We start from the raw sequence: 25,719 nt of genomic DNA on the forward strand, positions 1-25,719 counted from the left end.
ATGGATGCTGCCATTGATACCGATTTCGGGAGGACGGGTGCAGGATGTGTCGTTCGGGATCACAGTGGCCATGTTATTGCGACGGCCATCTTGTCCTCGAACCAGCGCCTCAAACCCCCAGAGGCTGAGGCCCGGGCTATTATGCAAAGACTGCATGTCACGGCGACCCTTCAACTTCGGAAGATCTTGATCCAGTCTGACTGTCAGAGCCTCATCACCCTAATTACGCAGGACAGGTCGCCGACGACGGAGCTAGGCTTACAGATTGAGGAAATCAAGTGCTTAGGGGAGAGTTTCGAAGAACTCCACTTTTCCTTCATTAGTCGGGACAGTAACAAGGCTGCCCACAAGCTTGCTAGATACGCTCTAAATTTTGTTACTGACGTAATCTGGAAAGGAGAAGCTCCCCTTGGTTGTATGATGTTATTATGGCTGATAAGCCTGTTTAATGAGAATTCTGATGTTTCAAAAAAAAAAATAATAAAGAATACCTTCATAGTGAGATAAATAATAAATTTAAAAAAAGTTGGTGTTTTAAAATATGCAGTAATAATAAGTTTAGCTAGCGAGAGTCGGGTGGATAAGACATCAGTTGATTTTCAAAACATTTCATGCAAACTTTACATCATATATGAAATTACTAAATACATCGAGTGAGTTGTTCAATAAAAACTGTTCTATTTTGTACCGGTTTTAGATTAGCTGATCAGTAAGTTTCATTTGATTCTGGTGGAGGGGAAAAAATGTAAACAAAAAAAAAATCGAATTTAAGAGAAAATTGAACTTAACCCGACAATTTATGTACAGTGTTGTAAGTTCGTTAGCTTCTATTAAAAGAAAATAGAACAGTCCGAAGGCATTAACAATATTTCTAATTCGGTCTGCCACAGAACCTATGCATGATATTACTATATAGCATCCCTTGTATAAATGATGGTCCGACTCCATCTGTAGCTCTTGAGACCATTCTCTCAACATGTCAGTCACAATTTTGATATATTTCTGTAATAGTCTAGTAATGCCAAAAATCTGTATGCATCAATTTCCACCAACTTGATGAAGAAAGTCCTCTGGACCACATCGTGCTACATCGGCCAGTCCTAAACACCATATCCGATATGAATTAGGCAGTAAAGTATATAATATAAATAACATATCTTTTAGGCTTTTACCATATCTTCAATTCTTCCACCTACATTTCCGATCTATCCCGGTACAGAATATTTCGATTTAGAACTCCGAGAGGCACTGGATTTGCGAAGTTGAGGATTTTCTATAGAATACACAAGGAGGCTTCCGTCTTTGGTCCCGGCCAAAAAGCATTCTTCGGAAGTCACTGTGAGAGATGTTATGACTTTTCCGATTCCACTGTACTTGTGTATAACCTCGAGGGAATCCATAGAGCATACGACGATCTGCCCTTGGTCTCCGGCGCAGACGAGAAACTCACCGCATTTGCTGAGTTGGAGACAGTTGAGGCGGCCATTGGATTCCGAAGATGCAAGGTGTTTGCCGTTGATCGAGTAGAGGTGCAAACTGAGATCGTCATCCGCGTAAAGCACAATTCGGCCGTGCTGAGAGACGACAAGCTTCGACAATGCGCAGCCGTTTGGTTGGCGTAGAGATCTCACATATCTTCCTTCCCTCAGCGTATGGAAAATGCACGTTCCGTCCTTGGACCCGCTGATAACAATGTCAAGCTCCACGCTAACAAACAAGCACGTGATTACATCGTCGTGCCCGCAAAGAATATGAAACGGAGTTTCGACGACGACCGAATCTTTCCGTAGTTGTTCGGCCTGTGTGCGAACTCTCTTTTCTGGGGTTTTTCCACGGACGACTTCCCATACCATAACTGTAGTGTCGAAACTTCCAGTGGCAAGGATGCTTCCATCCGATGTCACTGCATCAACGTAGTTTATACAAGTCAAATACTTAAACCATGCACCACCGGCATCAAAAGAGACATATTCCAATTATGTAGCTTAATTACGTTCGAAAAGCATCTGAAATCATATTAAGTTCGGAAGTCCATATATATGAGCAAAGGAGTAGCTGAAATCATTTTTTTGGGTAGTAATTGATGGAAAAATATTTTCCCGATTGTGACTATTAAGAAACACTTCAAAATTTACCTGCTACACAGCTTACAACATCCTTATGCTGTCTGATGCTCTGCACCATTCTTCCATCGTTCAAGGATATAACTTGGAAGCTATTTTCCCAGTTGCCACAAGATATCAAATAATTCTCGGACGCTGTTTGCATTGTTGTAAAGCATTGAGCTCCTAGCTCAATATTTTCAGCCAAAGGACTTCCAATTTTACGAGACGATAACGTATCAGAGCCAATACCAAAGAGGGGATCCTGCAAAATTTTGATAAAGTATTTAGTGACAGTACCATACATTAAAAAAAAAAAAAAAAAAACAAACAAACAAACAAACAAAAAAACACTATTCACATAATTGAATGAGCCAGAAACCTACGTGGGTTCCAGAAAATGTAAAATTTCCTCCAGACTGCAATTGAGTTGTCAACCACATCTTTACTGACAATGTTATCCCTTGGTTTACAAGAATGATGTTAGAGTCTAAAACATGGATGTATAGTACAGCTGTAGGAGGGTATCGTGTACTAGATACGACTGAAGTCAACTTAATTGATCCAGGCGCAAAGTAAAGAGGATGAGCAATTGGGATTGGTGGTCCTCTTCTTGGGTGTTTCTTGCGGAAAATCTGAATAGGTGTCTGGCCAAAATTTGCAATTTGGTCCTCAATTGCCGATCTTTGCAAATCATCCTCCATGGTGTCTAAGTCCACAGCACCTTCGTATGTTAAATAGTAGAAGATGTTAGCCGCCTATACAAGGAGATAAGAAAAATATGTTAGGCATGTCAATCAATCAAAGATTGGAAGACAGAGACATGATCTGAGTTGTCAGAGAGAAACCTCAACAGCAGGCTTCCCACGCTGCTTGTAACCAAACACCAAATCTATCCAGTGATGAAGGTTTGAGCTAACATACTCGCTTTCAAGAGCCTCACGGTTTCTTCTAATGAATTCTTCTGGTGAGCCCTGCCAAATTAGTAAAGCTATGTTCACAATCCAAACTATCGCACAAGATATAAAAGCTGCACGTTTCCCATGCTGCTTGTAACGGATTAATAATGGGATTCAAGTCATTTGATTTATGTCATTTAAATTAATTAGCCCAGCCCGGTTGTAATCAGACCTACATATAACTCCATTAACTGATAAGGAATTATCTTTGAGTCAAAATCTAATTTAAGGGTTAGTCTCTATATATTGGAGAGGCTAAATCAAGAAGTACAGAGGCAAATCCGAGCACAGATTACGTGTCATCTTTTTCTATGTACTTTTTAAATCAAGTATCTAAAGATTGTTATTTCTTGTAGTCCAAAGTTCTTATGGTCCATACCTTTGCCCACGGAGGAAGAAAAACTTCACTTATCGGTTCACCGTCTTGCTTCACCCCTAAATGGTAAGAGTTTGAGTTGGTGAGAAACTCTGGCATGTAAAAGAACTCTGGTATCAACTCCTTGACATCACTTGTATTGGAAAGACAGTTGCGATATGTTCCATCAACACTTTGGAATAGCCGATCTGCATGATCAAACTTACCACCCTGACAAAGGTGATGTGGTTAAATCCTTGAACCATACTGGTCACTCACTTTATGGTATTTATACAAGTTCTTCAAGAAATGGGATTTAAGTTTTGTTACAATGTTACAAGAAGTCGTTACTGATAGAATCAAGCCATTATGTCTCTTAGAAAAAACTCACTGAGTCATGAGAAATAAAATAATATCCCAAATAAAGAAGGGTCACAAATTACTACATAATCAACAAGACCAGATTATTCATTTTTTTTTTTTTTTCATTCATGTAAAATATGTGAATTTTCCTTGTGCAACAATGGTGTCCTACTATCTAGCGACTGAAATTAAGGAAATTGAAAGGAGAGGGCATTCCAGAACTAAATTTAGAGGGAGGACCTTTTATTTTCCGTAGTATATCTTCTCTGACAACAAAAAAAATGTGTTCATGATAGAGCAATTAAATTCCCTGGTCTCACTCATTTTTTATTGAATAACTTTTAGGAATGTAAAAAAAATAAATCAAATGTTAAAAATTTGGTAAGATGAAAAGATATACCACCAACTACTCACCTGCAAATTTCTGTGAAGAGAAGTATAAGGCTCCAAACGAAGAAGGTAATATAGCACAATTCCCATGCTCGAATAATGAGACCCATAGTAAAAACTGCATGTTTGCATACTAATTTAGCATTTGGAAATGTGAAAAAGAAAGTTCGTCCTTAGCAACACATAGAAACTACCAAAAGGGGCTAGCTAATTACCTGGGTATATCTGGATCAGAGAAACTGCGGTATCTCTCTTCAAAAACCTGCATTTATTGAGGCATATCACCAATTATTGAATCCAAAGTTGAGTCGAACCTTATCGTCATTATGATAACAAAATAAACAGAACAAACCTCGAACCGTTTTGAATCCACTGCCCCAATCGGCTTTGAAAGATCTCGAAATGTTGATGACTTGTTAAAATCGAGAGCTTCTGATGAGTAGTCAGCCAAAATCCAAGGGAATACGGGATATTGTGTTAGGTCATTATAGGATCTCCCTGCCAGCGTATTCAGAATCATTAGATATTCAAAGTTTGTTATATCCCTCCTTCTCCAGCTCTCTCTGGCAGTTTCGGCCATCTCCAATGCAACACGTCTATCAGCAAATGAAATAACACCACTCTTGTCTCTACCACTTCCTTTAGGGAACAAGTATTCATTTCTGGTAGCAACTATCAAGGTTCCAATATCTTTTGCATCCTTCTGTGATGCAAAATTAAAAAATATCGGGGAAACTGAATTGTTGAAGAAAATCTCTATGGCCGTGTATCTTAGCAAGTAGCGAGTCCAGTGAACAGCTTTAATCTTTGATCAGAAAATAAAACAAACAATAAAAACAAAAACATCAGACCCTATGCGAGATGCAAGAGGAAAACTTACAAAGAAAAAATAGAAAAGCATAGTAACCACCTTCCCAATGTTCCATCTCCTATGGCGCTTAATACTTTTTAGCTGTTTCCTTTTGAGCACATTCTCATGACTGGTGTCAGAATCATCCACTACGGCATCCTTCTCAGGATACAAATCCAGATATACACGCCATTTTAGGGGCCTCTGCTTTTGATCAGTCTTGGTCAAGTCCGAATCGCTCGTTGTACAGAAGTTTCTGAACACTGACGATCCTCCAGTACCTTCGACTAAAAACTCCCCGAAAAAATGCAACTCATTTTTCCTGACTGCCAGATGTCCAGCTAATTTTCTTTTTGGTGTAACAAGCACACAAGCCACTGATATAAGCACCTGTTAAAGAATAAAAATGTCAACAAACCGATTATTTATATTGCAATCCTTACACATCTTCTTTCCATCTAAATTACCTCACTATTATCAGTCTCTACAGATGATGATATAGAATCTTGCCGCCCTTGCACCCATTCACCAGAGTCTTTAAGTAGTTCTGAGCCCTGACTCTCCAAAGATTCCTTGGAAATCAAGGTATTCTCCTTTGAAAGTTCAGTATCAGGTTCACTAGACTCTGAAAACACCTCATCAGTTATTCTCCGCACTCCTTTCAGAAGAAACTGCTTCATCTGTTCAGGAATTTGCCCAGCTAATCCAGATTTACTCTCAGTGGCAGTAAGTTTAAGCTCAGAGGACGGAGGATGACATAATTTTTCATCAAAATGATAATTCTGTCTCAGCTTTAGTCTTCGCCGCCATGTATCTTCTGTCTTGTCAAGTTTCCAATGTCTTAAAGTATCGTCCTGAGATGGATTAGCAGACCACGGACCCCTCTCATCAATCAATGCACGAAACATGTGTATCCACTTTTCCTGTTAACCAGCACAATTGTCAATTGATACAGATACATCACTGTATAGTTTCGACCATTAGGAGTAAATTAAAAGGAGCTAAATAGTGAACAAAAAAAAGCTATCTAAGTTGCAACAAAAAAAACAGATAATGGTAAGAGTTCACATACGATGATATTTTGCTGCTCCTCCTCGTATTTAAGTTGGAACGCATCTCTTCTGCTGTCATCAGACACTAAAATGGAGGTTACAATATTTCGCAGGTCATCCTCAAAAGCTTTCCTATTTTGCAATTCCACAGAGATATTTTCGTCCATCCTAGCGCTGAGATCATTCAACTGTTTGGTCCGATCACTTTTTAATATCGTCACATACTTTGCCTCATCAGAGACCTGAAGATATAGTACTAGGCAGTTTAGGCGGGGCAGATATTGATAAATGGAAAGCTTTACAGCCATATTATGACAAAAAGTGTATAGAACTTATCAAAGTACTTGGAAAACAATGATTAAACATTTTTGTTTTTGTATTTGCAAAAAAAGACAATATATTAATGTAAATTTTCTTTCCATTTTCATGTTATATCACACCTGAAAAAAGAGACTTAATGCTGACGGAGAAACAAAAAAAAAATGAACTGTTTAAGGAATCAATACAATAACTGAGATACTTACTGCTGCAAGCAATCGATCTTTCTGAATTAAATTCTGGATGGATCCTGAATCTTTGGAATTTCCTCCCGAGTCCGAATCATCTCTGTCCAAAATGCTAGATGCAAGAACCGATTTTCCACACTTGACAGTTTCTCGGATCAGGTGTGATATAACATGAAAACGAGCACCGTCATTTAACATTCCATACTTGGACCTAACAGCAAGCAAATCCCTGGGGAAAAAAAAAACAGTGGTTCACGATAACAATAATTCTGAACACGGCTGCAAGGCTATTATGATGTAAATAGTACCAAATGAACAGCTGCAGTCTGTTTTTGCTCTGCTCGTCTTCGGCAGATACGAAACACGGCAAGAGTGAAATGAACTGTTGGACACATCGCGCTGCTCTCTGAAGAGAAGACTTGCAGAGGTACAAGATTACGAGTCGAAAAACTGTACGGGGGCACCTCTCTCCTCTTAAAAGCATGGCCTTGTCAACGTTTTTGTATTGCTTCCCACCCAATGCACTGCCTATCCCTCCCGAGACGACAACTGCAGCAACCTCCGCAGCGGGAATGTTCAACGACTCCACCAAGCCACGTGCTCTCTGGCCAAACGATGGGCCCGCCAGATGAGGCGATCTTGTTGAAATTCTGCTTGGCCCCTTACCATTCATCTCACTTACTACTATCAACAAATTATCATATAGACTCCACCAGTTATCATCGTGTTTGACATCTTCTTCATTTGTCATTGGCTGATTACTACTGCATGGATAACGTTTTGTTTTATTGAGAAACGATATATTGTATTAAGGTAAAATCCTGGATAAGTCGAACATTGTAAATATAGTGAAAGCAGAGCAAGATAGATCTCTAGCCGGTACACTCTTTTTTTTTTGAAACAGTAACTTTTCTATTAATAATGGCACGAGCCAGATTTACATATAACCGGTACACTCTTTTTTTAGCAGACCATTATTGGTAATAATCACACGGATCAACTTGGAGTTAGAAGTCGAGATACCATACCTGGATATTTGGTCTTCAGATTCTCCTTTTAGCATTTCAAATAAAGCAGGGTCATAATCTTTATGACATTCAATTTCTAAAGTATCAAGCGAAAACTCTGAGCTGCTTGCTGGAAACTGTAAAAAAGAGTACATTCATTATGAACCATGGTCAGTCATAACCCAATGTAATGCTAAATGATTCTATAGAGGGAGAGAAGAAGTTGAATTCAATTCAAAGTGTCAACAGTTTTTCCTTAATCCGCCATCATTATCATGAATTTCAAAACATAACTATAGAAATGAAAACAGGCAAAGTAACCAACCAAATTCTACGTTTTGAAAAAAAAAAAAAGAACTTTTTAGGTCATACAGACCATATAAGTTAACCAACCAAATTCAACTTAAATACAGCTCAGCAGTTCTTCCTACTGAGATCGTGTGAGTAACGCATCCTTTTAGGTCTCACTTTACTTTCAATTTTAGTAAAATGATTTTTGTCGTAAAATGACTCTTATTAAAGCGGTTCTCTCAGCGCTTCCCACCTATTTTATGTCCGTCTTCAAAATGCCGAAGGGAGTGGCTGATGACATTGAGAAGATTATGAACAGTTTCTTTTGGGAAGGGTTTGATTCGAGTCATTCCCGAGCGGCCGTGGCCTGGGACACATGTTCGCTGCCTAAAGACAAAGGAGGTTTGGGCTTTGGGAGTATCGTGGACAAGAACACTGCGCTTCTCGCTAAATGGCTATGGCGCTTTCCCCTTGAAGAAGAGGCTCTTTGGCATAAGGTGATTAGAGCTATCTACGGCTTTCTTCCTAACGGCTGGGACCCAGGGGAGGCTATAGATCGTACGTTTCGAAACCCTTGGCGATCGGTATCGGTGGCTCGGGACGTTTTTTTTAGTCATGTTTCTTGGAGGGCTTTCGACGGATCGGTGATTCGCTTTTGGGAAGACGTATGGTGTGGAGAAAGGTGCTTCAAAGAGCGTTTCCCGGGATTAGCCAGGCTGTGTCCGATCAAAAACGCACCCATTCAAAGTTTCGCGTCGCTCTCTTCAGAGACCCCAGAGTCTGTTAACTGGGACTTCGGCTTTCCAAGAATTTAACGAGCAGGGAATCCTTTGAGGCAGTTGAAATGATGGAGAGTTTGGAGTCTTTCAGGCTATGGGAAGGTATTGAAGATCGCCGGGTGTGGCTAGGCGACGAGGAAGGCTTCTCAGTGAAGTCGTTGGTGACAGATCTCTCCACCGAGATGGCTCCAGATTTTGTCCCTTTCTTCGACACGGTATGGAAGTCTTCGGTCCCGAACAAAGTCCAAATTTTTGCTTGGCAATTGGCTCTTAAGAGAGTTAACACGGCAGATCGCATCCAAAAACTCAACCCTCACATCTCTTTGATGCCTAGCGTATGTTCCCTCTGCGTTAAAGCGTGCGAGGACGCTGAACATCTCTTCCTCGAGTGTTCTGTGGCGGAGGCGGCTTGGAAGTGGCTTTTTCACAAGTTGGGCTTGTCCTCTGTACCCGATACCATTGAAGGGCTGTTTTGCATTCACGAGACTCAAGGGTTTAACTCTAAATGGGTTGCAGCTGCTAAGGTCGGAGTCTTATCGTCTTTGTGGTGCTTATGGACTGACAGGAACAAGCGGATTTTCAATGAGGAAGCAAGGAGCACGGAGGGACTGATCGATAATATTAATCATTGTATGGCCTTATGGCTTTTTTCGAAATGTAAAGATTTTAAGAATTTTTCCCTCTCTGATCTTGCTAGGGACTGGGCTTGTGTTCTTTTACCCTCTGCGTAGGGGTTAGTCTTTTCTTTTGGAGGTTGCCGGGTCTGTATTGTTCTTTTATCGGCTAAGCCGTTTTTCTCAATAAAAGACCAAAGTTTCTTTTAAAAAAAAAAAATTAGTAAAATGACAATAATAAGTAGACTAGAGTACCAAGCATGATTATCATAAGGAATATGAACAAAAAGCAATGCCTAGTTACCACCAAGAAAAGATGCATACCAGAAGATCATGGTCAATTTCAGATATAAGCATCTCATCGACCAGTCTTAAAAGGTATAGGGTATTATCTCGACAAGGTTGCGAAATAAAAATGTTCTCTTCAACACACAGGTCCACCAGTGTTTGGATTACATCAGCGTATATATCACGAAGCAAATGATGGCATATGTTATCCTGCAATTATATTAGATGAAAATTAAATTAAGAGCTACACATTTAGTTAAACAGCTTAATACACTGAAAGGCAAGAAGATCACCATACTTGCTCAAACTGCATGAGTAAGAAGTTCACAGTGTCTTCTAATTGCTGCCAGCCTCCTTTTACAGAATGCATATAGTAGCAAAGTACAATGCAAAATAGGTTTCTGATGAAGCTTAGCTCATTTTTCTTATCGGAATCTTGACCTTGTGAATTGGATTTATAGTTTCTGATGACGTCAAGTTTTATAGAAGCACTCAACCAGGAACTCCAACCGAATTCCTATTGTCAACAATGAAGAAATGAGAACATTTTAATATGAAAGCATGGAAACCATTTAAGTATGATAAAGAAACTCTACCATAAAAGCTTCAATATTTGAAGGGCTTGAATCAAGAAGATCAACCAGATCTCGAAGTATTCTTATTCTGATATATGCATCTTCAGAACCAAACAGAAATCTGAATATGAGAACCAATATCTGAGGAAGGAAAAACTGAGAACTATGTCCCTTATTTCTCTGCCTACTGTCTTGATTTAATTTTTGTAGCACCTGCACAAAAGAGTCAAACTCAGTGAAATTGAAAATTACTTCCAACTCTCAATTTTTTATTTTAAACAGTAACTTCTTTGTATGTATATTGAATAAGGCAAAAGCCAATTTCAATATACATACAAAGAGGTTACTGTTTTAATGTATAGATTATTCAACTCTCAAATTTTAATGTATTTTGTATACCTGTTTAGGACTAGCCCCGCCTAAAAGAACATCAAACAAGGTGGCACATAGATTCTCTGTCTGCGGAAACTTGAATAATCTATCAGCCATTGCTGCAAAAATAGGAAGCAACCTCGAACTGATTTTCTTATGGCCTTCTGAAAGAGACCTGGATCTTCCAACAGCAAGATTAAAAAATCTAGGCCCCTTTTTCTCAGATGGAAGACCAACAAGAAGTCTTCCCAGGAACTGCAAGCCAAGCAATCTAATTGGCTCAAAATCCCTATAGAAATACCGAGAAATATTATATTAAAACATACGTATATCCTCTTAACATTAGCTCCAGATGATCATGCACACATGTTTCACTGGGCTGAAGAAATATACAATAACTACCATTTTATTAATGAATAAATGATATTTCTCCCGAACCTTGGGTTGGTGACCGATTAGACCAAGAGCTCAAAATAAAGGCAGCAATAATTATCTATAATTTTTTGTTTAAGGACCTTAGCCTTGTATAACGTAAATTTTTCAAAACACAACTAAGGAAAGTAAGCATATTAAAAAAAAAAAAAAAAAATCAGATGAAAACCAGAAGAAAAGTACAAAATAAATGGCACTAGCCAGTCTCTCGTTGATTCTTCAACTCAATAAGAGGGTATCTCTTTTAAAGAAAAATATTCAGTCTGACGAAGAATTTACACAGTAATTCTAGGTGTAGAGTTTTTATTTAAGGAAACTAGGAGAATAACGGTTTGTCATATACTCTATGTTGCTCTATTATTTCAACACTCCGATTTACTCAAGATCTGACTCCCAAATTCTGTGCATTATTATGATCTGCACCATTACACTAATAACGATAGGCATCAGGTAAGACATGTTTTGGAAAATAATCAGACGTAGAAAATAAGAAAGGGAATGTCATATATGATAAGAATCATTCACACCTCTGGAGAAGATTGATGAAGATATGGCAACCACCAAGAGAATCAACTTGTTCAAGAAAAGCTGACAGTAATGGCTTTTGTGAAATAGCTCGAATAACCATATGTAGAGCATCCTCTATGCATGGCATATCTTCGCTCGTCTCGAAAAAAGCTATCAACGCGTTAATATCTGTGGCTGAGATGTTCTGCCTGCATTTTTACCAGTGACTCTTCAGTGATACAACCTATATTTCGTTCTGCTCGGCAATTACAGAAGCCCAAGAAAAATTACATTTCGTTTCGACACATACCTTAGACTCATTTCACCAAGAGACAATAAAAGAAGACGAATTTTATGTATTTCTTCAGTGCTAGGCCTCTCTCCAATGACTTTTCCGGTAACAGGGTGCAAAAGAGGCTTGTTACCGATGACAGGTCGAGATTTTTCGTTACCCCAATAAAATTGGCGTGTTATATCAAGAACACGCGGAAGCTGGCATAAACTCTTGAGTAAACGTGGATCATTATCAAACTGCTGTATAAGAAACATGTACAGTTCCCTTTGCACTCTATAAGATGTGTAGAGCCAAACGAATGGGTTAAGAAATATGCTAGATATAGCATCTTTAACAAGAAGCTCTGATAAGCCTGAACAGAAGAAGAAAAATTATATCAAATAAAGATAGAGAGCAACTATTTATCAACTATGCTCCAGCATTCGAAACGAACGAAAGGAGAAAATTCAAAAAGCAATTTATTCTGTATTAAATGATAAAGATAGTGTAATATTTACCACAGCTTGCAATGACATTGAATAGATGTTTCAAAGCTGAAAGAGTTTGTAGATTAAGTTGTTGTGGAGGAACTGATTGCAACAAAAATCCCAAAATCAAAAATCCAGACAGAAGATGCATTTGTTGTTGATTAGCCAAATTATCGTCAAGAACAGAAGCTATTATCTCAATTACTTCGGCAGTTACCCTCTCTTCAGTGATAGGCACAAGCGATGAGTTTTCAGATTGGCTACCGCCTCCATTATCATATCTATCAGACTGAGCTATAAGAGGAAAGAATACTGATACTCCACCAACACAGTAGATTATTTGTTGCAACAAGCTTCTAGAACATATCTGTGTCCCAACCATCACAGTTGCTTCAAATAAGTTCCTATCTGGCACATGATCTAGCACCGGGGAAACATTAAACAGTGTCCTGCCATCACTAGCCTGGAAGGAGAAACCATCATTGCTAAGTGATGTTTTTTGCTACGTAAAGGCTAATAGCATTTAAGATTTGACCATATTAACAAATTAGTAACAAAATATAAAAAAACAAGAATAAGAAATAAAAAATAAAAAAAAAAGGACCTGTGCATTGATCCCAAATATAATTTTGGATGAAAGGCCATCTTTGCTATCTAGAATTCCACTTGGCACCAGGTTATCACTAGAAGGCAAGGCGTCATTGTCAAGAAATGAGTACATGTAATTTGGTCCAAGAGAATAGATACCCTGGACATGATCATGGGATATAGCATCGTTAAATAAATAAACAGGGCCAATCTGACCACAGAAAGGTGAAGAGTCTTTCATAGACTCCAATGAAATATCGTCTTCATACAGAGGCATACTAGTGCTTGCACCAATTTTGCAGTTTGTCAGCGGTTCATTAATTTTAGCATATCTGGACAAGAAAACATATAAAACTTAGGAAGAACTAAACTTGTGAATAAAAAAAATGGAAGTAGTGTGCAGAGGACAGGGTGGACCAACCTGCACTTTTCAGAGGATACAAGCTCCCCATCAACAAAACACTTCAATAAGCTACCACCAGAAAATGCCCTCCCAATGCTATGAGTTACACATAGGAAATGCCATTTCTTTTTAGCCACATTAATAGGTAGTTGAACACATTGTCGCTTCAGATTGATGGACTGCAAATACAACAACATCAGCATAAAAATAGCAAGAAGTTTCAAAAACACTGCAGAGTTTTCACTTTCTTATGACATTTGGAAATCCAAAATCCTCAAGGTTATACTATTATCATGTGGCTTCCCCTGAGATGACTTCATCAACTTAAGCCATGAGGGATTTTAATTACGGAAATTAGACTTTTTAGTTGTGAAATTAGGCTATATAAATCTTGCAATTTTTATTTTTACATTTGCATTTTTATTATTACGAATTTAAGGTTTTCATTAGATAATTAAGGTTTAATTATGTTATTCTGGAATCGTCCCTAGACCTACTTATAAATATGTCTCTCTTTTATTAATGAAGTAGCCTCCAACCAAATAACTTCATCTCTTTTCAAAAACGAGAAGAGGGTGGAGCTTTGCATTCTTAAAACTGAGATCAAACAAAAAAAATAAAAAGGAAAAGATTGCAGGAAAAATGGAAGGGAGAAAAGAGAGGGAATAGATAGAAGAGACGCTTCAGATAGTCATAATAAGTATTCAGTTTATACCAATACTAATTATAACAAAGCATTAAGAACTGGCAGATACCCAACTGCTTTCATACAGCACATGTGTTTTACCTCATAAATAAGCTTGTCCCTGGCAAGAACAGCCAAGCTTCCTCTTCCATTTTCCGTCTGAAAACTGAAAAGACCCATAATCCCGTTTCGGGGGAAATTCTCCACCCTAAACCAGCATGAAAAAGAAAATCCTTTGTTCAGAGGCCATTGGACAGGGGTTTTGACAGCAATACCCTGCCACATATACACAGAAAGAAGAATAACATAAAATGAATAACATCCAAACTTTTGAACAACATGAATAATCAGAAATCTGATAAGCATGCATTTAGCTATAATACCACTAGTTAACTTCATAAGGCATTTTATATTTGTGAATATAAATTTCAGAATACCCAAGTTTTACATTAGCATTAGACAAGAAATATCAAAAATAGGACAACTAATACATTAAATTCAATTTTTGTCTCAAAACTGTCCAAATTCAAAAATATGACTTCTTTTTCTAAACTACCCTCGAAGACCAAATTAATTGAGAAAACTGTGATTCTATGATTCATTGCCATATATGGCTGCATGCGAACGCACCTGGATGAGGAAAAAAAAAACCAAAACACATAAAAACAAATAAAACAAAAGCTTTTTTTTTTTTTTTGGCAGGGCTATGGTCAGACTAGTAATTTTTAGCTATTAACGGTATGTGTGTCTAACAAGCCATATTTAGTAAATTTCTCTTGAACAATTGCAGCATAGAAGATAGCACATAGCACAGAAACTTACAGAATCATTCCCACTGAAATCAAAGAAGGCAGTTGGTCCTTTCTCATTCAGCATTGACAAAACACTAGACAGTAACAGTGAGCAATATTTTTGCTGACTCACAACCTGGTCACTTCGGAGGAGAGCAAAGATTTTACGAATATCCTTTCCAGATATACTGTGCCCACCAATAACTTGAATTAGTTGTGAAATTTTAATGACAACGCTGTCACTGGCTTGCGGGAACCATTCAAGAAGAAAATCTAGCATTCCTGCTCTGACACATGAAGCTCGATTTGAAATCGAGTCCTTCAGAAGCTGTTGAAATACATCAAGTCCATGATGTTGTAGTGACTCACTGCTCTGCCCCATGAAATAGTAGGTAAAAGAGAAATCGAATAGTTAATAGAACAAACTTCGAATAGTTAATAGAACACACTTCCGTATAAAACTTTTATAAGATATACAATGATGAATATAAATATAGGAATAAAGAGAAGAAGAAACACTAAAAAGAATGAGAATCACCAACCTTCCGTAACACAGTGAGATAAAGTATGATTGCATCTTCATTCTACAAACACACACAAAAAGAAAAAGAAAAAATTAAAAGAAAGGGACTAGTAGGAGAAATTATCATGAGATTTCTATCACAATTAATTACATTGCAAAATGTTATAAAAGATATGAAAAACCTAGTGGGGATGGTTACATACAAAACCCCCCTGATTTTGGCAAGACAACAGACAAACCTTAATTAAGGGACTGCCTTTGACATCAAACTTCCCATCTACAAGCATGTCTAGCAATGCGTTTAAAAGACCTTCACTAGGATGCCACTGGCAGAAGTCAAGCAACAAGCTCTGCAATGCTTGGTATCCTTTCCCTGTTAACGATCTAAATGCAGCCTGAAAAAAATACATTAACTACTCAAAATGCTCACGGCATACTTTGCAAGCAACAAGATAAACAGAAAACTACCTTCGAGGCATCGTTGCTTGCGAGCAAACACGTAAGAGTTTGAAAAACATTCAAAACCAACTTTTCTCCACCTTCTTTTTCTATATTACCATTTAGCAACGAGACAACATGCAGAAAGCATTCTCCATCGCGAAACAAAGCCTGATAATACTGAAAGAAGGAAAAAAAAAAATTAATAAATAAGATTTCAGATATTATAGAACAAATGTAATGCCTGTCTGTGATTTAAAAAAGACCTGAAGTAATGGCGTTAGAAAACAAGATCTTACTTGAGGATCGTGAAATCTTACCATGGGGTCAATCAAGAGCATATCTCTCATTCCGACCAGTAAATCGATACAAAGTTCTGCAAAACCTTTCTCATGCTCCCTTATCTGAGTGAATGTTTCTAAATATTTGGAACACAACTGAAGCTTTGCTTTCTTATCTTCGTCGGACAGCGGTACAATCTGAAAAACAGTTAAAAGTTGAAATCAACACCCAGTCTTTACTGAATTAATCGAACATCGAAAAATCAACAGAAAATGAAGTAGCATGGACCTTCATCAGCTCATGGATATACTTGAGCACATTATTTCGCAAACCTTCTACCCAAAATAACTCGAATAAATAATCAATACATTCAGAACTGTGCAACAGGGAACTCCTGGTTTCCTCTGCTGCCGAAAAAAAATCCATGAAGACCTCGATGCATAGTTCCATAGATTGGACACAGCTTTGAGTTCCATGCAAATGAGATTTCCGAAGGCTGTATGTAGTCGTTTCACTGACGTTAACCTCATCGGATGGACTTGTAGTCCCAATCCTCTTATACTCTTGTGCATGAATACAAGCAACTTTAAGCACCCGAGTAGCAGCATTTAGCGATATAAAAGAAGCAAGGGTTTTTTCAGATGAAAGCTGTAATATTCGCAGCAGACTCTCTCCAAGAACAGCAGAAACTTCATGATCACTGGCAAACTGTTCAAGGGCGTCAAGCATTGCAGACAATTCTGGCTGCAAAAATATGAGAGAAGGTGGAAAACGAAGATAAGAGAATGTTCTAAGATAGCAAGAACAGCTTTGAGTAACACAACTTTTATACTATAATACTATCGCCATCAAAGATATTAGGCAGACTAAATACCAAGTTATGTGCACTCCCATTGGAAGTTGCTGCAAACTCCACAAATGAAATAACTTCTTTTCGGAGAGTTTCAACCCCATAAGCCTTCATTTTATACTTCAAAGAAGATGTGTCATTCTTTGTTGGGGACTCACAATGCACAGAAAATTGGGGGGGAAGATCCTCAGCGGGGCTAAAATATAAAAAGTTCTCCGAAAAGACGAGCTCCCATATTCCCTCTGCACGAAATATATCCAAATATGAAGGGAATCTAACAAGAACCTTCCGTAATGCATCTAGAACGCAGTGCTGGAGAGTACTGATGAAAATCCTGCAAGAACAAAAATAAATAAAACAGTGAGCCAGAAAAGATAAACACCATAGAAATACGAAACGACGTTTTTAAACTGTTTTTATGCATAAAACCGGCATTAAATAGATGGGGGTAAATATGAGCATTCACCTTGAATGAATCGGAAATTCGTTTTGATTTGAGCTAGCCTTTAGGCAAGGAAACACTGCCAGAAGAACCCTCATAACCCATTTAGCTGAAAGTTCACCATACAATGAGGTAACTGGCAATGATGCTCGACCAGCAGGTAATTGGACATGTTGAGATCTAATAACTTCCGAGGGGAGAAGAAAAGAACAAAGAACCCTGCTCAAGTTAGCAACATAATCACCCCAACACTGAGGACTAGGACCACTCCCATAAAGTGAAGAATGCGTCGTTTGTTGATTCGCTTGTTCAAAATTGGAAAGATGCATTTGATGATCACTGTTTTCAGATGATTCCAAGGCTTGTAGCTTGTACTCTTGAAGCATGAAAGCTGGTGAACAAAAGCTATTTGCAAATTTTTGAACTCTTCCATTTTCACACAGAAATTGCAAGTTGCCAAGATTGGTAAAGCTGGAATTTTGTTAAGAACAATAAATGTTGACAAGTGTCTTCAACACATTCAATCACCATGACTAGATTGCTAAATGAAATAATAATATACTTATTTTAAAGATATTTTCCCATTTATGCTAAGCAAACAAAATAATATGAAAGTGGATTTTGACTTTGTCACGCTAAAAAGCTTACTTTTAATATTTAGGACAAACAAAACCATTATAAAATTTTCCAAGTGCTATTGGCTGCTTCCAGAACTCCTTTTTTTATTTCATTAAAATTCGCTTCTTGAAAAGGGAAAAAAAACGAAAAGAGAGAGAAAAACCAATTAATTAACTGAAGACTGATGGCAGACATTGCTAAATCACAAGAGATACAACACGATAGAACAACATTTGAAGGATACACAGCTTCTCGTAAAACTTCCAGAGAGAGAACATGGAGCCGGAAAATGTTTATCAAAGTTATTTCTTCTCTGAGAAAGAGTGAGAGAGGGCAGCGTTAGTGACTAGAAATTGTTTAACAAAGTTATTTCTTCTCTGACACATACATTACCTATTCTCAGTAGCCCAAGTAGATTTCTTCAGAATCTGGTTGCTGTTTACAGGTACACCCAGACCATCCAACAAAACATCAAGCCCTCCGATACTTTTGAAATGATTTTGACCACGGGGATTTTCTAATAGTGCCGAATGTAGAATTCTCAAAGTCACACAATGAAGTGATAATTCTATCCACTGTTGTTTCAGGCTTAACCTTTTGATGACACGCAGCAATTCTGAAAATCAATATCAGCCTCAATCAATGAAAAAATAAATAAATCACTAAAAGGTACATCCTTAAAAAGGATAATCAAGCTGTGTTGGTTTGTTAAAAAAACAACAATGCCATATTTAAAAAGGATAATCAAGAGAAATCTCAAGTCAGAGCACGACTATACATTATTGTCATCGGCTTCGAAAGCTCAAACCAAAAAATAATAATAATAATAATAACTGGATATGGAAAGCTCCGGTTCCGAACAAAGTCCAAATTTTTGCGTGGCTGGTGGCTATTAAGAGAACGAACACCGCAGATCGCCTTCAAAAGCTAAACCCCCACCTTTCTCTGTCGCCAAATATTTGTCCGATGTGTCTCAGCGCAAACGAAGATGCCGACCATCTCTTCATCCGGTGTAGAGTGGCTACTGCTTTATGGGGATGGCTTTGCACAAAGTTGGGTCTCGTCTCACGTCCTAACTCCGTTGAGGAACTGTTTCTATTATATGGCTCTCCAGGGTTTAGCTCCAAAAGGGTCGCAGCTGCTAAGACCGGGGTTCTGGCAGGTTTGTGGTGTATCTGGAACACCCGGAATAAATCCATCTTCAATGACGAGGCGTGGAACTTGAACGCGTTGACTGATAGTGTTAATCATTGTATCGCTCTTTGGATTTTTTCCTGTTGTAACGAGTTCAAGTCCTTTTCTTTAGCGGACTTGGCTAGGGATTGGTCTAGTTCGCTGTAATTTTATTCTTCTAGGGATTCTGTTTTGCCTGGGGTTCTCCCTTGTGGTTTTTTGTAATTCTTGTTCTGGATTTTCCGGCTTTGCCGCGGTTCTAATAAAGTCAGCTGTTTCTTTTAAAAAAAAAATAATAATAACTGTTTATAAACCTGTTAAAGACCAGATTTTTACAACCTAACTCAACTAGGAAGCAGCCAAAAGACCACACCCCACGCAGAACTACACATGAGCCCGAGAATGAAGACCACAGCTCGGCCACCAAACAGCAGAGAGATTAGATGATTTCCTAGATTAAGGGCGCTAGCCCAATCCCTATGTAAATCAAACAGCAAATAATGCTAAGAAGCATTACAATAACTGTGAAGCCATATATCGATAAGCTGATTGCAGCTCTCTATAAACTTTTCTCCACTCCATTCCTCGTCATTGAGAAGGCACTTGTTTTTTTTCAACTGAATGATCCAGAGTTCAGTGAGGAAGCCAGCCTTAACCACAGCGGCCCACTTAGGAGTCTTCCCGGAAATCACTCGGACCCTACATTTTCGTAAAACCACTTCCATCTTCTGGACACAGCATGACAAGCCACACAAAAATGAATGACGTCTGCTATAGCTCCTCTCCACAACCAGAAGAAACTTGGGGATAAAGCTGGCTATGAGTTTTGTCTCCGACCAAAGAGAAAGTGTAGATCCTAAAATATAGGAAACTAACCTATCATCTATGGTAATATACATGCCAACAAATCTACTCAAGGAGACCGGGATGCTCGGGTACATACTGACCGACAACCCAAGAGATCAATAAATCCACTCTCCACTGCGTATAAAGCTAGATATCATCGGCTAGTCGGAATACTATTTTTTTAGCGCGGTTATAAACAATTAAGTTATGGAGAAATCCATAAAAGAGTTAAAATAAGACGAATTAAAAGATGATCAATGATTTTGGAGAAACACAAATAGAAAGTTATCAATTTAATTTTTGGAGAAATCCAAAAAGAAAGTCACGCACACACACATCTAGAAATAGGTATGCGTACCTTACCTACTAACCAATTTAGGCCGCCAGCCTCCATCAAGGACACAACAGCTTTCTGGTGCCAATTTATCTTTGTTTCACTCGGAACCTTCAAACTTCCATAAGAAGTGTCAAACAGGGATCCACCATCTTCAGAAAAAAAGCCTTTCAGAATACTGTTGCACTCGATGCCCTCATAGACATTTGAATTTAAATCAATGAAACTGAATATTATTGACACCACATAAACAAGTATTTGTTGCAATAGTAAAGTCTTCTCCACAGTAAAGCTAGATAAATCTTCATCAGCAGAAACTGCACTGCTTATTGCTTTTAGTTGGACAACAGACCCTGCGTTGAAGAAAACCAATATGTACAATTAGGCACTTTTCCATCCAGAATGTTTGAAGATTGTATTATGTAAATAACTAAAAAAGTTATAAAAAAGTAAAAATAAAAATAAAAAGGTTTGTGAGAATAGGTCTCTCGCACGGTACATTAGAATTTCATATAGAACATATTCAATCAGTGATGTATTCTATCAAATAAACTAGCTGAAATCATCCACGTCATCAGGCATTTAACTAAGTTGCACATCTAGTTAGTCCTCAATAAGAAAAACAGATATAATACCTTTCATCAATGCAGTAAGCTTTTGAATTCCCCCATAATATCCAAAAATTCGGCAATTGTGCAGTGACCGGGTAACAATCATTAGAGCATCCAAGACAGGAAACCCTTCAGAAGTAATACTCAAGCTTGTCGAAGGAGAACAGAAATCCGTTGTTGGACTTAATGTACTGGCATTCACTGAAACACAATTGAAATATGCTAAGCAATGCTAAGAAACATGAAAAAAAAAAAAAAAAAAAAAAAAAAAACCCAGAGAAAAAAAATTAAATAAAAATATCCAATAAAATAAAAAATGAAAACGGTAATCCTTATGGAATGAATAGGAAAATTGTGAAATTTGATTCTAATGCATGTACCTAAAAAATTGGGAGCAACATTCAGAATGCATCTGCCAAACTATTTCTACATGGTAAGACAATATCAATCATTTACAAAGAGAACCACTTTTCCAAAGTCTTCTGCACCGGAACCATCTATATGATTATAAAGGAAAGAAGAAAAAAATTGACGTGAAACTTGATGAATACTGCACTCACATTCAGTGACCAATGCAGTTACTTGTTTAATCTCTTCGGTCAATGTCAATATAATTTCACTAGGATGTCCAGAAAAGCAACCAACGATCATGTCATCGGAATGATCTGCAAGTATAAAAGAAGTTGAAGCAGACTCCTGTGATTGCTCATAACTCTCTGGCTCCCAACTCTTGTACACAACAAGAAATCGCTTGAGAAAAACAAGGAAGTCCCTCCTTTTATCAACCTGAAAGTCAAATAAACATAGTGAATACACCAAACATGCAAAGCATGTATTTCCAAAGTTATCTTACCTTTTCTTTATATTCATGCTGGTATACTACCTATGACCGCACATATATTTCAATTCTTTAAGAAGAAACTAAATAGAATTAAAAAAGAGAAGAAAGCCCCATCTACAACAAAGGAAGATACAAGCTAAATAGCACTAGGCCAATCTCGAATATATCGTTGATTTTTCCTATCCAAATATTATCCAGTTCTTTGATAGTAACCCAACGTCCTATTAATTCTTTCCATTTCTAATGTAAAATCATTACGTGTAGAATATGTATTTCTATACAAGTATTATCTTCTTTTTTTAAAAAGAAACTGGTGTTTTATGTTATCATATGTTCTATACAAGTATAATCAAAGTGTGAAAATACCTTGTCCGTCGCTTGCTCATACTTGTCCCAGAGTGTTTTCAGAACTGCCTCATCCCCAATTTCACTGGACAGAAAAAGAGTTCCACCCGTAAAGGTTTATATAATCATCATCCATGGTCTTCAAACATGTTCATAACAGCTAATTATAACTGAGATAAATTATACCACGCTCGTTGTAGTAAACAAAATGGTAAAGGACGGGAAATATCGAAGTACACATTAATACAACACCAAATTAAGATTACGTCAAAACAATATACACTGCTTCTATCAGCTTCATTCATATAAGATCGTTCTTTTCGCAGTCCGTGGAGGTCGGTATCCATGGTGCGGGATGTTTTTTACAGCCGCGTCTCTTGGAGGGTTCTAGATGGGTCGGTGGTTCGGTTTTGGGAAGATGTGTGGAGTGGTGATAGATGTTTCAAGGACCGTTTTCCGGGGTTGGCTAGGTTATGCCCGATCAAGAATGGGAATATCCAAAGCTTTGCGTCCCTCTCTCCCGAAAGCCCTGACCTTGTCAATGGGATTTCTGCTTTCCTAGGAATCTGGCGGAAAGGGAGTTTAGCGAAGTTGCGGACATGATGGCATCTCTGGAGTCCTTTAGGCTTTGGGAAGGTGTCGGAGATCGCCGAGTCTGGTTAGGCGACAAGGAAGACTTTTCGGTGAAGTCAATGGTGGCTGATCTCTCAGACGAGGGGGAACCTGCTTCTGTCCCTTTTTTCGAGACGGTCTGGAAGTCTCCAGTCCCGAGTAAAGTTCAGATCTTTGCGTGGCAACTGGCGCTCAACAGAGTCAATACGGCTGATCGGGTTCAAAAGATTAATCCGCATATGACTTTGATGCCAAGTCTCTGCTTTCTTTGTGCTAGAGCGAGTGAGGATGCCATTCACCTTTTTATCGGTTGTCCTGTGGCAGTGACGATCTGGGAATGGCTTTTTCAAAAATTGGACATCCAAACCTTGCCTGATTCAATCGAAGGGCTGCTTCGGATTCACGAGTGAGGGTGCATTTGGACTGCCAGGAACAACCGGCTTTTCAACGATGAGGCTTGGAACGGGGACAATTTGATCGACAGAATCAACCTTTGTATTGCCTTATGGCTTCATTCAAATAGTATAGTTTTTGGGGCGTTTTCTCTTACAGATTTGGGTAGGGATTGGGTCAGTGCTATGTAAGCTGCTGTACAGGTTTTTTTCTTTGCTGTTTCAGAGCTGGTTTTGGGTTTCCTCAGCTCTAATTTTTCTGTAATCTTTTCGGCTGAGCCGCATTTTTAATAAAGTCCGAATTTCTTTTAAAAAAAAAGTTCAAACCAATTCAAAGGTATGAAAAATATCATTTGTAGCATAAAAAACAGTTTGTAAGAATCCGAGGTTAAGAATGTAGACCTGAAGCATATTTTTGGGGTAGGAAGCCTCTGAGCTTGTGAACCGGGAGAAGCATACTCCTCCGTTTGACCACCCGAAGTCCTTCGAATAAGGTCGGCAACACCCTTGACGATATTCATACTTCTTTGCTCCAAGTCATGTTATATCACAAGTCAAGATCAAAATACCACCCCATTCATCGCATCTGCAAATGTGCTCCCAATAGATTCCATAAGGAACAAACAAACAACAATTTCTCTCTTTCCAACATAGGGCAATCACACTCCATTAATTTCAAGAGTTATGTTAGATTGAGAGTTGCAAAGAATTACTTGCACTTCTATTCTCCAAGAAAAAGTGGGTAAATAAAAAAACTTAACTTCTTTGTTAAATTTCTAGCCCAAATTTCCGCATATTCTCAGAAAACAAATTAGTGTCAGATTAATCAGTAACAACCTGAAATTCTCCAAGATAAAGTAACTATTTCGAAAACCATCCAGATAACCGATCATTACCAAAGCTAAACCAGACACTACATGTGAACAAAAAAAAAGAATAGTATGAAAAATACAAGCAAAAACGGAATTACCAAACTTGTAATAAGCACAAAACATCGTCTAGTTACCGTTTTAACTCAATGGTTAGAACAAACTAAACGAAAAAAAAATAAGATATGATGATAAAAAAAAATAAAAAAATAAAAAAAAAACATACACAATCAACGGAATTTGAGGATCGAAATGGTGTTCGAAGACCCGATCAGATCGCAGGGCTCTTTTGAGATTGGTTCGTGTGCTAGAGTTTTTTTTCGTTTTCGTTCTTCAATGGAGATCCGATGAGCAAATCAAATTCTTCGGAAATTCTTCGGAAATTCTTCAATGGCGTCAGTGCAGAATCGAGGAGAGAACGTGAGAGGACATATGAGAGAGAATCGTGGTATCGATTTTGCAAAATAAGCACTGAACATTTCATATTTAGATATTGCTCCTACCGATTTAAAGATAAGACATTTGGTCCTCGAGCAAAAAAAAAAAAAAAAAAAATTTTTTTATAAAGAGCTGCTCAGCATATATGATAAAATCAAAGACGCTACAAAAATAGCACAAAAAAATTAAAAACTCATAAAAAGATGAAAAGGAACTACAAACAACCATAAATACAACAAAATAATTTGTGAGTTACCCATTTTTACAGGCAACCAATCATTATCATATCACTACATAAATCACGAGCAAAAACGCTGATCTTCGTCTGTTACAGATTGCAATTTTAAAAGTCTTCTCGACTAAAAAATTTAATACTTCTTTATAATTAAAATACTAGACAAAAAGTTATTAAGTATAGAAACAAACAAACAAAAACTCATGATTAGTTTAATTGATAAAGCACTTTCATCCGTCTCGTTTCAAACTAGAAGAAGGGTTCGAATTACCGCGAAAATAATTCATTAAAAAAATCCAAAACACTACTAGTAAAATGTCAACCTAGTCCACTAGGGAATCATCGACATCTCGCGCATGGATTAACTAATTTGAGAGATGTCGAAGCACTGCCTTATCTAAAACACTGAGTAAAACTCCTACCAACTTAAGGGTTGTTAATGCCAAAATTGAATCTTAACAATAACAAACAATAATTTAATATAATGTCGTTTTGATTTCATATTTATATATCTCAAGAATTCGTGTATAATAATACATGATAAGATCTAATTATAATTTATATGAAATGAACGGAGAATAAAATAAATGAGGCGAATTTGCGGTAATTTTATAATTAAACCGACAAAAGAGATTGCAATTTGATCGAGCTCGATCGAAACTTCTATAACAGAGAAAAATCGAACTGAAATAATAAACATTGACTTATGATACAAAAGTCTTGTGCCTACAAATATATGTAATGAAGCATTTACTTTAAGTGTAATAAGTCCTTTCAAAATGTAACTTTATGTAAAATCTCAACTAAATCAATAAAAATGAAATATTCATCCTTTACAAGTATGTGTTATGATTTATTATATATACAAGAGGTGAGGAGGCTTTTGGGAGGCCCCGTTTTATTTATAATAATAATATAAATGTGAAGAGTTTGTGCATAACATATCTTTTAATAATTGTTTACAAAATAATATATATTCACAATCTTTGGAACAAATGGACAATTGAGTCCAATAAATGATTGTTAGAGAAACTGTTGTTACATTGAAGTTGGCGTTTTGTTTCAGGCAACTCTTATGTGTCAAAGGGTTGTTATTGACTTTGCACAGAACATTCCTCGTCCCTTTTTGCCAGGACTCGACGTGGCTTTTCCTGACAGCTTTTTGTCTGTCCGTGTCCTGATGTGTGCCATCTATCCTG

At 37.6% G+C, this 25,719-nt stretch overlaps 2 protein-coding genes across 6 annotated transcripts; one reads left to right on the forward strand and one right to left on the reverse strand.

Moving 5' to 3' along the window:
- On the forward strand, positions 1-1,104 carry LOC149390570 (uncharacterized). Its single transcript, XM_089619807.1, has 2 exons — positions 1-384; positions 1,012-1,104. The coding sequence occupies exons 1-2, from the start codon at positions 1-3 to the stop codon at positions 1,102-1,104; spliced, it is 477 nt and encodes a 158-aa protein (XP_089475933.1).
- On the reverse strand, positions 762-24,333 carry LOC149390571 (binding protein). 5 transcript variants are annotated; one of them, XM_089619141.1, is made up of 41 exons: positions 24,074-24,333; positions 23,381-23,564; positions 21,996-22,059; positions 21,349-21,574; positions 20,813-20,989; positions 20,207-20,530; positions 18,218-18,440; positions 18,069-18,137; positions 17,231-17,677; positions 16,789-17,098; positions 16,203-16,658; positions 15,953-16,111; positions 15,663-15,812; positions 15,434-15,589; positions 15,214-15,255; positions 14,703-15,044; positions 13,983-14,156; positions 13,214-13,374; positions 12,809-13,124; positions 12,235-12,667; positions 11,753-12,089; positions 11,463-11,651; positions 10,531-10,792; positions 10,153-10,344; positions 9,855-10,073; positions 9,593-9,766; positions 7,606-7,721; positions 6,886-7,341; positions 6,596-6,806; positions 6,092-6,313; positions 5,487-5,942; positions 5,080-5,409; positions 4,522-4,974; positions 4,385-4,431; positions 4,194-4,287; positions 3,441-3,647; positions 2,951-3,076; positions 2,489-2,860; positions 2,136-2,367; positions 1,197-1,903; positions 762-1,100 (listed from the first exon to the last, which is right to left on the reverse strand). In XM_089619141.1, the coding sequence occupies exons 2-40, from the start codon at positions 23,497-23,499 to the stop codon at positions 1,206-1,208; spliced, it is 9,741 nt and encodes a 3,246-aa protein (XP_089475267.1). In that variant the 5' UTR covers positions 23,500-23,564; positions 24,074-24,333; the 3' UTR covers positions 762-1,100; positions 1,197-1,205. The 5 variants fall into 5 exon arrangements, with proteins under 5 accessions (XP_089475267.1, XP_089475266.1, XP_089475268.1 ...); XM_089619140.1 differs by having other exon boundaries at positions 1,173-1,903; XM_089619142.1 differs by having other exon boundaries at positions 762-1,903; positions 6,886-7,338.
- Between the last annotated feature and the right edge of the window lie 1,386 nt (positions 24,334-25,719).

Source organism: Urtica dioica, chromosome 7 (assembly GCF_054948205.1).
Source record: "Urtica dioica subsp. dioica isolate 48M chromosome 7, U.dioica_male_clone48M_v1_H2, whole genome shotgun sequence".
NCBI classification, from domain to species: Eukaryota; Viridiplantae; Streptophyta; class Magnoliopsida; order Rosales; family Urticaceae; genus Urtica; species Urtica dioica.